Raw genomic sequence first — 14,690 nt, 5'->3', positions numbered from 1 at the left:
TCGAAACAGATGCACTACAATTCACAATCAAAGGCGTCTTTATTAATGTTAGTATTGCATTTACTTTTCTATTATTTTCATGTCCATTAAAATTGACATTTCACAATTTTAAGTTTATTAACTGCTGTCATTTTTTAAAAAAATTATACGTATTTCTTCAATAATATTATTTATATTCAAGTAAGACATATTTTAAACGTTCATTAAGTAAGTGCCTAGAAAATGTTATAATAAATAAACTAACTGTCAAAGAGAGCGGTTCATATTTTATTATATTTATGCACAAAACACTTTGCCAAACTGCACGTATTTCTATTATACTTCTTCCAAACTATATCTAGGGTTTATTATGTTAATTGAATATTATTTTTAAAGTTTTCAATAAAATATATTAAATTAATAATAATCTGTACTAAACTCTTTATTGTGAGTGGACTCACAGAAAATACAGTTGTATAAATTAACATGAACATAGAGATAAAAGCTAAATAGCGATCTCTTCCAGGCAACCTTAGGATGGAGAGAAGCGATTTTTATGCCTAGTCGGGGTATAACAATAATTACAATGAACTACCTATGTAGGAAAAAATAATAATTTAGTGCACACAATTACGTAATAATTATTATATATATATTATAAATATGTATGCATATATAAGAATACACACGAATATTATATATGTATATAGTATAAAATTAACGATATATAATTACAATAATTATGTTACTTTGTTGATAATTTGCATAGTGATTAATCTTATTTCATGCGAAACATTAATTAATATATATAAAAATAAAATTATATGGGTGCAAATACAGACATACAAGGCGGCCTTATTGTAAATAGCTTAGTATCTTTCAGTCAAGTTCCTTGATATTTGAAAAAAATAGGGTATTAAATGTGTAGACTTTGATTACGGAAAATATTTTTTTTTATTTTCACAGATTTATTTACTGTGTGAAGAGATAGAGTAACGTAGACGTAAAGTTGCAATATGCACGAAACTTACGTCGCCTACGTCAGTGAAATAATTGTAAATGATAAATATTTAGAATCTTATGCAATACGATGGGCATGTAAATGTAGGTAGGTGTAACAATTATGAAAGGAGTTTTTGTGTTTTACGTATCATAGTTTACGGTTCAAATTCAAATAAATATAAATGTAATAACAGGTAGATAGCAGTCGTATTTATAGGATACGACAAACTGATTATATTATAGGTACTGTCTTTATTTACAGACACTTCTTTAATATGGAGTGAATCAGTTATCAGACGCGCCTCCACGTGTAAGTTGATATATTCATATTAGGCGAAGGTCAGGCGGTTGTCAAGGGCTCAAGGGCCTCGGGTTTGTGAATCAGTACAGCCACAGGTCAATATACTTAATACACAGATATAACGCAACGTTGTAAGAAAATTTCGTTATTTCTCAGAATTATGGTAGTTTATAAATTTTCAATCCATTTCAGTGTAGGATATGAGTAGTAACAGTTTATCGGATCAGATACAATTAACTATACCAAAGTATATTTTCAATAATTTTACTATATTTTTACACATAAGTATGTATTTTAACATGTTAATGTATAAATAACAATACCTACTAAATTCTTCGATCGCATACGATTTTATTTTCTAGATAATTTTAATTCATTTGTGTTCTTTTTTATTTTATTAAATTGTTGATCCTCGAAACTGGTAATGTAATTTCACTTCAGAATATATTGTTTATACGATTTATTTGTTATTTTTTGTTATCTATGTTGAATGATATCAGTGGAGATTCATGGATAACAGTATCGTCCTAATTATAGAGCGGATTTTATCTTCTGCTGATGTTTCGGACAAAGTGCCACCGCTGTTTAATAAACAGCGATGCTCTCGAAACTCAAGGGGTCACCGGAGGCTGTCCAGTATATATTAGTACATACATACATAGACATCAACTTGTTAAATCTAAACCATTTATCGTAGTTAGAATTCCAGTTTTTCAGACTAAGGCTACTCTGTGGACAGTGCATGAGTGAACATTTGCATAGAAATTATCATCGTCATTCATCACCTAACCATCATCTATTCATATACACAGGGCTCTTTCATTATAAACTAATGCTCTGAGCCCCATCATTCATTTATTTACAACAACTTATTAGAGTCTGTTAGTGTATTTCGTGAATGGTGATCCTGAATAATCTTAGATTGCATTAACCAATCCGGATTAAGCAAAATAAATTTTAGTAGTGACAATCACATGTAGGCTCCTGTAATTGCCTAAAATTATTTTAAAGAATTGTTTGTATCCCTCAATCGTTTGTGGATAAAGTTAGTTACGTATTATGTTAAGCACTTGAGTAAAATAAATTTTAGATATTTGTAATATTATCATCTAGAATTAATGAACTAATAATTACCTAACGAAGCCATAAAGAATTGTGCAGAATTTGATACTCCGTAAAATGGCGTCTAAGTACGTAGATCTTAAACGAATGACTAAGGTATTTGTGAGATAATATAGTAAGATAGTATATATTAGTATTTATAAGCTGCTGAAATGTTGCAGCCAGTATCCCGAAGTGCGGTGGCTGCCACGAGATGATCGTGGATCGATACGTGTTGAAAGTATCGGACCGGACGTGGCACGCCGGCTGTCTCCGCTGCGTGGAATGTCGCGCCATGCTATCTGGGAAGTGCTTCGCAAGAAACAATCAACTCTATTGCACTGACGACTTCTTCAAGTAAGTTTCTTTTTCGAACTAGCTGATTTTGTTTTACTAATTACATACAATTTAACTTGACTTAATTAATAATTAAGCATATGATATGTTCGGTTTTGGTACGGTACACACATGTTGGTTAAGGTATCCATATTGTATTCTTTTCTAAGACACTCGTATACCCCTGTATGCAATGTGAAGATACAATGCAAATATTATTCAGTATGTCTCTATTATTCAAACTCAAATTTTTCAAATTCAAATTCAAAAATTATTTATTCATGTAGGATATTTTAGCCACTATTTATGATCTACTAAGCAGATCTACTATATATAATCCTAACAAAAATATTTTATTATTATATGTAATGTGAGGTTTTATTCTTAAAAGTCTACTTAACTCATTATAGAAAGAAAGTTATCAACTAATTTGATATATTAAGTATACATATAGGCTAGACAGTACCATAAATACTATATCCTTCTACGTAACTGTAAATACATTATAGGCACAATACAGTACAGGCAAAATATTACAATTAGTGTAACAAATGGAGGTATACTTTGTAAAAAGTCGCCTGCGTGAGTACTTTTATAGAAATACTTAGTATCACCTACTGCAGCCGCCAATGTCAATAGTATTTCGGTTCAAGAGTATCATATACCTGATAAGGCTGAGACTTACAGGATATGGAGGCAACATTTTAGTACTCTGGAATGGCAACACATGAGTGATATCACGGGCGGCACATAATGTCTGGTGTTGGTAATTAATATATAGACAAAGCACAGGACACTTACTTTCATCCGATAAGCTGTCAGCTAGTTTGCTGTATCGATTATATAAAAAATTATTTATTATGTACTAGCTACTCGCCTCGGCTTCGCACGGGTGTATATGTATTATATATATAAACCTTCGTCTTAAATCACTATATCTATTTAAAAAAAACCGCTTCAAATTCCGTTGCGTAGTTTTAAAGATTTAAGCATACATAGGGACGGACATACAGCGACAGCGATGTATCTATGTAATGATGTGAACATAGCTTACAAGTACAATAGCAAGAGAATTCTAATTAAGTGAAATCAATCCTAATTGTATTTTTTTTACGAAATTTGTAATTGGTATTAGAGTATTGCATAACAACTATGTAATATTATGTTATCTGTGATAACAACCAGTATATTAACAAAGATACAGAATAGGATGCACGCAAATTTTGAATAAAAATCTCAAAGCTCTGGATACCACTTACTGAGATCACATTACGAACGTATGTGTTTATATTCAAACTCTCTCACTAATCTTACAACTAAATTAGAACTAGTAAGTAGTTGTAGTAGTCCTTGGATGGGTTTTGGAAATAAGAAAATTTAGCAGTAAATGAAATATTTAAATTAATATGGTTGATACGTTGATATTAGAAAATTACTGAGATACAAAAGTGATATATCCTACATAAAAATGTACTAAAGATTTTTTCTATTATGGCCAGTATTATTCCTTCAACAATGGGATATCCTGAAACAAAAATTTGCTATTTTAAAGATACATTAGGAATATTTAGAAAATATAACTGATAACGTTTAGCATTATACCTTTTAAGCAAACAGCATTGTACCGGATTTCGTGAACTTATCGTTGCCAACATAGTCTTCTATTTATAATCGAGCTTGATAAAATATTCAGCAGTACATTTCCATTTATACTTTTAAAGTTATAAAAAATGTCTACCAAAAAATACTCTATAAAAATATAAATAAATATATGTTTATATCTCAAAGTTTGCTTGGCAGATTTGATTATGTAGGTATTACTTTCGGTTTTGTTTACAATAATAACGGTGGTTTAGGTTTAGGTCTTGGTGTTTTCTAAATACTCAAAAGATCAGTTATATAATACTCATAACACTAGTTCTGCTAAGCTTCGGACTAGATGGCGCTGTGTGAATTGTTCAGAAATATTATTATATTATATAACTATTTAATTAGAAATATACAGAGATTTCTATCAAGATAACTCGATGCTTCTTATTAAGTAGTCGCATTGAACAATTTGAAAAGAAGTAGAAGTACCGCAGGCACTTATATTATTCATTCATAATATTTCTAGAAGTAATTTCTTTTCTGTGATGTTTAAACTCAAACTTGTATCGGAAATAAAAACCTAACATAATCTGGCCATCGCGGTAATTACAATCTTATCCTAAAAAAAATAAAAATGTTTATTTAGTTGAAAATAATCGATTACAATAATACAGTGTTGGTATGTCCTAGTAAGAATAGCAGTGTCTGTGTCAGGTACATCCCGCTTTTCCATATAAGTAATTATGTACATTGTCATATGTGTGTTTTTTTAATAAACAAATATTACGAATCAAAAGTTACTTCTACTATACACATGTAATATTATGTTATCTGTGCTACTACGAAACAGAAGATAAGTTAAAAGTTATTCTATAAGAACTAAAATCTTATCCTATAAGAAGACACTCACCAGAAGATGGTAATTAGTTGATATTGCAATATTATGTTCATTGAATTACGTACTGTCGCGTCGATTCTTATAGATTGTAGTCATTAAAGTCTCCAGTATGTGACCTACTTTATACTGTACACCTTTTATGATTTGTAGACACCTCGCGATAGAGCGATCAGTAGTAATGCCATGATTGATGACAATATACTGTTTATAGATCTTAGCCTTAGATGTTATTATATCGCAGGTTCTAATACGCAAGGGGTTAACAGAACTGAAATGATAAATTATTTGATAAGATATGAAAAACATATAAACTCCCCAATAACTGGAAATACATAAAAGGTATATTATTATCCATTTAGTGTTATCGCTGCTAAAGTCCTATTCACTGATTATGATTGCTTTAAAAATCAGTTGAAACAAGTAATTCGAGTCATTTGAATCACAGCTGTAGTATGGTGTAATAAGATGTGCCAAAAGACAATAGAGACCTCGGTTGTAGATCCTGCATTAATGTAAGTAATTAATTTTTTTTATGTAATATTGTAGGGAAATTAGATATTTCAATAATTTTTATATTGTAAAAAATAAAATCAAATATCAGTATCTAGTAATGCTTAAAAATTTTGTAACTTTATGAATGTACTTAAATATTCTAGTAACGACTACATATCAAATTAATAACAAAGTAAAAATAAAATTTCCGTCTCATTAATATATATACTAGTTTTAATTAGGAATTTGCGTCTTGCCCGGGACAAACTAACTTCACTTTATATACAATAATACACTAATATTACTGCTGCAAACTTTTATGAGGCGTTGGTAGGTGACTTGATAATTTTACCGTCGCTACTTAAACATAAAATAGGTACTAACGAATTTGTTTGAAAATGAATAAAACTAAGGAGTTGAATAATCTAAAAGATATTTTTTGAAAATGCAACACAAAGTATCGTTCAGATTGCTTATGAATAAGTGTACATCGTATATACGTATCTATATACACTTGAATAGCAACACAGAAATTGCCAAATTCATGTATTTTCTGTCTTTCCTTTCCTTCATTACATATATTTTGCCTCCTGATTTTAGATATGTACTTACATATCTTTGTCTGTATTAGATTAATTTGTTTAATTTTAAGTGGTAATCTTATAGATCTATGATGGATTATTGATGCAATATTACACATCTTTTATATAAATATTGATAGGTCTTTCTACTACGTAATAAAGTCAAAGTAACTAAGTACCTACATCTTTAAAATAATGTACCCTCCATTCTCTGTATCTGAGTCAATATTAATAACATGTTGTCTTCTTGGCTACTTATATGTTGAAAATCTTACTAAGATTCACATTGTGTTATAATTTATAATTATAATTGTTCCATGTTATTATTAATGCTGGTATAAATCCACACCCATAAAGAACGACCAAAAACAATAGAAGATGCGCGCATTCACGTGCTTATCTAACCGTGATATCTATGATATATAGGTACACTACGTTAAATTACCTATATCTATGATATATAGCTACACAACATATGAAATTAAATTGAATTAAATAAAAAATTAATACTAATGTACTGTAAATCAACCTGTTATGGTTCATAATAAGAGAGCATGCACATTTTCACATAAAAATTGTTTTGTTGGATTTGCATATGCTGACAAAATATTGAGAAAGAATCTACGTAAACAATTCCTAATGTATAATAATATTACTTCCAAATATGCCTTGCTAAAAATAGTTACATAGTATCATACAAAATACATTTTGTTGTAAAAGTTTAGTTCACAAAGGAATTTGGAGGGAAATTTAAAACACCTACATTTTTATTTACGAACTAGCTGTTTCCGCGACTTTGTCCAGGTGGAATTTAACTTTATTTTTCTAAAATACAAAGAAAATCTAAAATAAAAGTAGCCTAAGTTACTCCTTATTACATCAGCTACCTGCCAAAAAAGAGTCGTTAAAATCGGTTCAGCTATTTCAGAGATTAGCCGGAACAAACAAGCAGACAAAAATTGTATTTTTGGTGTATGTACCGTATTTATATTCATATGCATGTAGTAAAAATGGTTACTTCAATATTACAAACAGACACTCCAATTTTCACTCCATTTAAAAATAGAGTTGTAACAGTCACTCTAATATGTATATTTATAAGAAGATACAAGTGAATAAACTATTATAATATGAAAATTCGTCTATACAAATCCTATCTACTTATATAGGTACCTATAAAATATTCTTGTGTATAAAATAGATTATTACTCTACTTTATATCTCTTATGACTGAAGAGAAACGTCGTTACGTCGAAAAAGTATCCATAATTAGGAATAGAAATAAAACATTCACCTTCGTAAAAATATTAAAAATGGTTCATTTAATTATTATTAAATGTTACTATTGTAACATTTACAGTCAGAGAAGAGCTTGAAAATTCTGATGGTATGTCTTCATAGGTTATATGACAGCTGTAATATATTACATAAATTATCCTAATTGGAACTTAGTATAATTGTGAGTTTACCACGTTGATAATGTTGTTATTGTTGCGGCTGTTGTCCCAGGCGGTTTGGCACCAAATGCGCAGGCTGCGGGCAGGGCATCCCGCCGACGCAGGTGGTGCGCCGCGCCCAGGCCCATGTTTACCACCTTCGATGCTTCGCGTGCGCAGCATGTGCCCGCACTCTGAACACCGGCGATGAGTTCTACCTCATGGAGGATGGGAAACTTGTCTGCAAACCTGATTACGAGGCGGCCAGAGTAAAAGGTGAATTAGAAATTAGAAATTTGTTATTTTTATAATGCATAAAACATATATATATATATAATTTATTAATGATGTAAATCGGTATTTTTCAAAGTATGGGTTGCGATTCCTAGAGAGGATTTCTTCGCGGGTAAATGAAAATGACTGTAATTTATGGATCTTGGACTGCAATAAATGTACAATTTTAGATTTATACGTTTTAAAATTTTTGACAGTTCATAGGTTTAGCTTAGTGCTTTTGGAGTCATCTGAACAATTCATCTTTCATGTATGTAATGGTTTAGAAAAAAAGTAATGTATGTATGTCTCTCGATTTTAGTTTAGAGTTTAGTTTTAATATATTCATATATTAATTTGTTTTATAAGTACGTAGGCACGTCTAAAACGTCTAAAGTTATTCTAACTTGTTAGTACCGTCTCCTATACACTTTACTAATGTATAAATTATGTATATATTCAGGTTTGAATAGAATATTACAAAGTAATTGTGGTGCAACCATTATTAAATAATAAAAAAAAATACGGTTTATTTTAGAGGATTCTTGGCATTTATATATAGATATAATATTGTTGTTCATGGCATGTTTACAGATACAGCTATTGCAGTTAATAAAAATAATTGTAGCTTAATAGCTTTAATATTTAATTGTGTTCCATGAACTGCCTCTATGGACTAAATATATTTGTATTAGCAATATCCCTAGTAGAAAAGTCTAAATTGTATTGGATTAAGTAACGTGAGAAGTAAATAACTTCGTAATAACTTGTAGCTTATATACCATTGTATTAACAAACTAGACATAGAGCAATGATGATCTGCACGCAGTGCGCATTTAACGACGTTAGTTTTGCGCGGGAAAAATAAATATTTGAGAACTAAAAGAATTCAAAGCTATTTCATGGGCATTGTCAGGGTCAACAAAAGAATCTACACCAATCCGATTAAAAATAATAACCCTAACATTGCCCATGAAATGACTTTTAATTTTTTTTTACTAACGGTTATTGCTAACAGAGATATACTGTCTATAAAGGCTGGTCTATTTTAGTTGTCAAATTTTACAATGTTTTAAAGTGGATCCAACACAGGCGGGGAAGGTTCGCTCGATGGGGACGCGGCGAGCAAAAGGCCGCGGACGACCATCACGGCGAAGCAGTTGGAAACTCTGAAGAGTGCGTACAGCAGTAGCCCAAAGCCAGCGCGGCACGTGCGGGAGCAGCTCGCCCATGACACTGGTCTTGATATGCGCGTCGTACAAGTCTGGTTTCAGAATAGGTAAATCTAACTCATTCTGTACTTTTTTTTTAATTCGAACTAAATTAACTGCAGCAACAAGTATCACTAAGCTAAAAAAGTAATGTGATTGAAAAATCGATACGATTTTGTATGTAATGGAAATGATAAACAAGCTAAAAGCCTACTTGATGGAAAGTGACAATCGAAGCATGTATACATGAACAACATTATGAACAAGTAATACATTTAATTAGGAAAGGAAGTTTTAGTTCCACATATATATTTGTGTAGAGAATTACATTTAACAGTTGACAAAGAATGACTTTAGCTATAAAATAACGATGGATGATATGACATAAAATAACAATAATGGAATAATAATTATTTTAAAGCCTAGCAATCTACTACTAGAAATAATTAAAAACAAATATTTATTCCGTACTCTTCTATTGACATTTAGTCGTCATAGTAGAACTAAGTTATATATCATGGCCTTTAAATCAATTTTGTAATTCGGTTTATGGTTACAGTTACGGAATTTTATTTAGTTAAGACTCTTAATAGAATTTGTTACGCTGAACTAATGTTTAACCTATCCATATAAAATGAATAATGTGAACATTCATAATCGATTCTACATACATCAAGTACCTAAAAGAAAGCTAGTTAACACAAATGATTTTGAAATGGCTTGTGCTTTAACAAGACGTAAACAATGATAAGATTTTTACGACTAGATTCTTGCAGCTAGACGTTAAAATTTCGATGAACAATTGATTATTTATGGCTATAGTGAAACTAATGCACAGTCACTAAAGCGGCGTTGAAAATGAATGATAGACAACAAAAATTGTTTTGGTCCGCTACATCAATTAATTAATAGATACATATTATACTTGAACCCATGTTTAAACTTACCTACAATTGTAGTGTTTTCAGTTTGGTACTTACACATTATAAATACCTATTGAAAATATCGTTATTTATAATCTTTAAATTCCATATAGAAAGGATACGTGATTAACAAGAAACAAATAGGAAACGTAATGCTAATTTTGCATCCATGAACTAACAGTAGTTGCAATAGACATTTTATCATTGTATTTGACTATTAGTGACTATTTATTCCAAATACGTAAAGGCTATTTTTTCTGAATACTTGATTAGTATGAATTGTGATATGAGTCATCAGAGATGTTACCATCACAAAGGATATGTTATGACCTTCGAAGTCAATAGAGGATAACATTTAGTCCGTATTGTTAGATTCAACGTTTGCTAGGTTGCCTGGTATTTGTGATTTTCATAGTAGTTGCGGAACAATGTTGTGTTGCGCGCGAACGGTCACAGTCACGGCAGTGGTCACGCCCTGCACATTGGCCTCGCCTCGTAAACCTGTACGCCGATATCCACAATCGACTTTTCCATTTTACGACGCCCCAACCAATATTTATACTATATATAGGTAGTATCATAGCTATATGGATAAATGTAGGCACTGACTGCGTATGATTTAATATGCGATTGAAGGATTATGGGTAGAATTAATGTCTCATACCGACGTAATCTATTTCATAACATACAATATATAGCATAACATCTTTATGAGTACAGATAAATAGGTTATATTATATAAGCGATGAAATTACTATCTAAAACTTCTGCCTATATTAATTTAATTAATCAACCACAACGAATAAACTTCCTAAAACTTTATTTTTATTATAATTAACAGGATTCTATTCTCTGTTTTTTATTTATATAAATTTATAGATATCTGACAATTTAGCTAATACCTAATAATCACTAAGTATTATATACGTAGTAGAAATAATGATATAATGTATTTATACTTGTTTTAGTACCTTATCGAAAATATTGAATTATTTCATCACTATATATCTTATGGTCAAAGAACAAAGCGATAGAATATGTAGAGCTTACGAAACGCATTTCCTGAACTTTTATGAAGTAAAATTGTGTACTTTTATTAAAACTTTTTATACTACTGTTAATTTGAGACCGAGGTTAAACGAAAAGCGTTCTCTACAATTCCCTCAAAGAAGGCAATTTAGGGCGTTGTTTTAATAATCCGATGGAGCTATAACCCAGCACGAGGCTCCCAGTGGACTGGGCGGAGGCACTTTAATTAATCAAGCTCTTTGTTGAAAGCCCGCGCGGCTCCCCGCCGGCTCACTAATAACAAACCAGCATAACATGCGCACCCGATGGGGTGTTTTGTTTGTGCTACATATTACATGATTATTTGTTTAAATCGAAACCAATCGGGGCGATAACAATTGTCATAACGGGGAATCAGAATTCACCTAAATATGTACTTGAGTTTGTACAACGTTAAGTTTAATTTATTTTAAGTTTACTTTTAATTTATTCTAACATTTCATAATTAGTCAAAATTATCTCCATTTAATCGGCATAAGCTGTTTTATGAATGGGATGATATAATACCTAAAATTGTCATGACATCAGCACAGTATTACTTAAATAATATACATATCTCAGTAGGTAGGTATTAGGAAAAAAGTGTATTCTACGTAGAATATATTATCGTGTTCGTGTGTGATATATGTTATGTATTTATATATATATATATTAATTCATGAGAAACAGTATATGTAATATAGTTTTATATGCGCTATAATACATGAACATTCTAATAGCTTTATTTTACGTAGGTCCTAAGCACTAGCAACAGAATGTATTCCTAATGAGTATCCTTATTGATTTTTTATTCAGAGGTGCTGTAATAGTGTGTTTTAACTACTGTTGATGAGTCTAATTTTCTTCATAATATATTGTTATAACTTATAAAAGATATTATTGTAAGAGACTCATATGTTCTGTTTATATGTAGTTATTCACATTATATATCAGAGTTATCTTTTTTGTAACATTCGGATATACAGATGTTGTTACAAGCACGTCTCTACGTTCTACTATTCATTATAACTACCCTCTAAGGGATTATAAATCGTGTAAAGATTTTTTAAGCACTCACTATATAGTTTATTATTTAAATATACAGGCGGGCGAAAGAAAAACGTCTCAAAAAGGATGCCGGCCGTACACGATGGTCTCAATACTTTAGATCGATGAAGAGTGGGGGTGGTGGTTCTCCGCGACATGATCGTCTGCTCGATAAGGACGAACTTAAAATTGATCTGGATTCCTTTAGCCATAACGGTTAGTATATTTTTTAGCGAACTGTAATATTTTTTACATATTTTTAAGATCTAGACCTAAAAAGTTAACTCGAGAACGGGAAAGATCAAGTATAGAATAAGACATTGTGTAGATACAAAAATATAGACAGTCCCATTGTGTAGTGTCCATCGGAACTAAATAATTATATTCTTAAATTAAAATGAGGTTCAATTTTTTAAAATATTTCGTCTACAATGGAAGTAATAAGTTTTTAGAATAGGTATTTAATAATCATTAAAATATCTGAATAGATATGTCATAGATATGTCACCTACTGGTCAATAAGTTATTCGCGAATATTAAAAATATACCATTATTTAGAAATTTTTATAAGTTTGAACATTATTAAGGATCTATTGTCAAAGACTATAGGTACATCTATAACCACATGCACGGGCTGTCGCATAGGCAATAGACAAATGATATAATGTATTTATATGCATATTTAAAACAAAATGTAGCGTTTTACACTGCTTCTCTATATAAACGATAAGTATGCGTAATTTCACTTTTCCGTCCGTGCAATTTTGTACAAAGTTCTGTACAAAATTTTTGTTTGACGTATTAGCTAGCGTATCGTTCCGGTTTGTATTATAATTTTTTTAATTTCTCGGTTTTAATTTATACCATAACACTTATGTCACATGTCTTATACATATAAACCTTCCTCATAAATCACTCTGTCTACTGCTCAAAATTGCATTAAAATTTGTTGCGTAATTTAAAAGATATAAGCGAACAAACAGCGTGGGTAACTTTGTTTTATACTAAGTAAAGATAATTAATATGCAGAGTTAAGCAACGACAGCTACAGCACGGTTGCACTGGGCGGCGAGGAGGGCTCGCCGGCGGGCGGCGGCGGTGCGGGCGTGGCGGGCGGCGCGCGCTACGCCGCCACGCCGCCCTACCTGCGGACGCACTCACCGCCTCATCCACACTACCACTACCCGCCTGACCATCTCGTCTACACCAACATAGGTATATAGAACTAAACTTACACTACGAAACTAGTCGCTTTAGTATTATGAAATTAAATATGATTTATTTAGATTATTGAACGGTTCTGTTATATTTGGCTGATATGACAATGAAATTTCAGTGATGTATTATATCTTAGTCCTCAAGGAGGGCAACGCATTAAGTATGAATTATTAGTATTATCTGTACTACACATACTATTGTAGTAATACCTACGATGACGTGATATCCGGGGTGCTGTATACATATATATAAAATATCAACACGGTTGTTACTTACTGTCAGATGAAACACATTTGAAATGCCACTAACCTAAAAAACATCTATTGCTATTGTAGAGAAAAGACGATGTACCAGAGGTAGACTGTAAGTCGTCTGCCTCAGTCTCACCTATTTTAATCGCTAGCCAGCCTACTTTGTAGGTTATGTTTCGTTTGTACGCTTTATTGCCTAATGCCATTCCAATAATATAAAAAAAAGATTGTGTTTCGCCAGTAGTAGATCTTGAATAATACTATTTTCTTTCAATAGGTCAAGCAATGAGTGGGGCTGGCATAGGTGGCACAGGCGCAGGTGGAGCTTCGGACTTGAGTAGTTCTTCGTCACCAGCAGCAGGTGGATATCCTGACTTTCCCCCGTCACCGGACTCATGGCTCGGTGAACCTCACCACTACTCACCGCGAGGCTTTCCCTAGCGGCGGCCACCGCCGGCGCACGCGCAGCCTGCGCCCCCGCCGCTTCCCGCGCCCTTCCCTCAAGGCCTCGCACAACCACTTGAGCTAGTGGTCAAGCGCGAGCTGTGATCGTCAGGATATTATCTCTATTAAGAAGTTGTCTGAATAACAAAAATACTATGGGGAAGTTACGAAAGGGGTAAAGGTATGACGATTGTGATTGGCATTATACTCACATTTTTGTGATTCCAAATGACATGAAAATTAGATGCTTTTTCAAGTTCTTTGAAATCACAAGTTACAGAACTTGGAATTTAGATTTGATTTATTATAATATATTTTTATTTGCCATGTAGTATTTTTACGGATGTTTTTAAATTTTTATTATTCTACAGAAAGATATGTATATATAATGTGAGAGTCCAACTACTTCTTAATAACATACTGATTAATGTAAAACAGAACTCTTGATAATTTCTGTCTGTTTAATAATAATGTATATAATAATGTATATAGGTTTGGCCCTCACCAAGATATAAAACTTGTAAAGAAAATAGTTTTTAATCTGTGTAGTTTTCAAACAC

General features: G+C 31.7%; 1 protein-coding gene across 3 annotated transcripts in view; it reads left to right on the top strand.

The window, feature by feature from the left end:
* LOC131853516 (LIM/homeobox protein Lhx3) overlaps window positions 1-14,500 on the top strand; it is a 52,139-nt gene extending 37,639 nt beyond the window's left edge. The window contains exons 3-8 of one of the 3 annotated variants that reach the window (XM_059204426.1): window positions 2,566-2,740; window positions 7,790-7,992; window positions 9,082-9,268; window positions 12,276-12,433; window positions 13,247-13,432; window positions 13,964-14,500. In XM_059204426.1, the coding sequence (XP_059060409.1) occupies window positions 2,566-2,740; window positions 7,790-7,992; window positions 9,082-9,268; window positions 12,276-12,433; window positions 13,247-13,432; window positions 13,964-14,127 (1,073 nt within the window). In that variant the 3' untranslated portion in view covers window positions 14,128-14,500. The remainder of the gene's footprint in view (window positions 1-2,565; window positions 2,741-7,789; window positions 7,993-9,081; window positions 9,269-12,275; window positions 12,434-13,246; window positions 13,433-13,963) is intronic. The other 2 variants (XM_059204427.1, XM_059204428.1) reach the window with 2 other exon arrangements.
* Window positions 14,501-14,690: the final 190 nt, after the last annotated feature.

Source organism: Achroia grisella, unplaced genomic scaffold (assembly GCF_030625045.1).
Source record: "Achroia grisella isolate CSIRO2021 unplaced genomic scaffold, CSIRO_AGI_Agris_v1 utg903, whole genome shotgun sequence".
NCBI lineage: Eukaryota > Metazoa > Arthropoda > Insecta > Lepidoptera > Pyralidae > Achroia > Achroia grisella.
The sequence above is the reverse complement of the archived record's forward strand: the minus strand, read 5'-3'. Positions and strand labels throughout refer to the sequence as shown.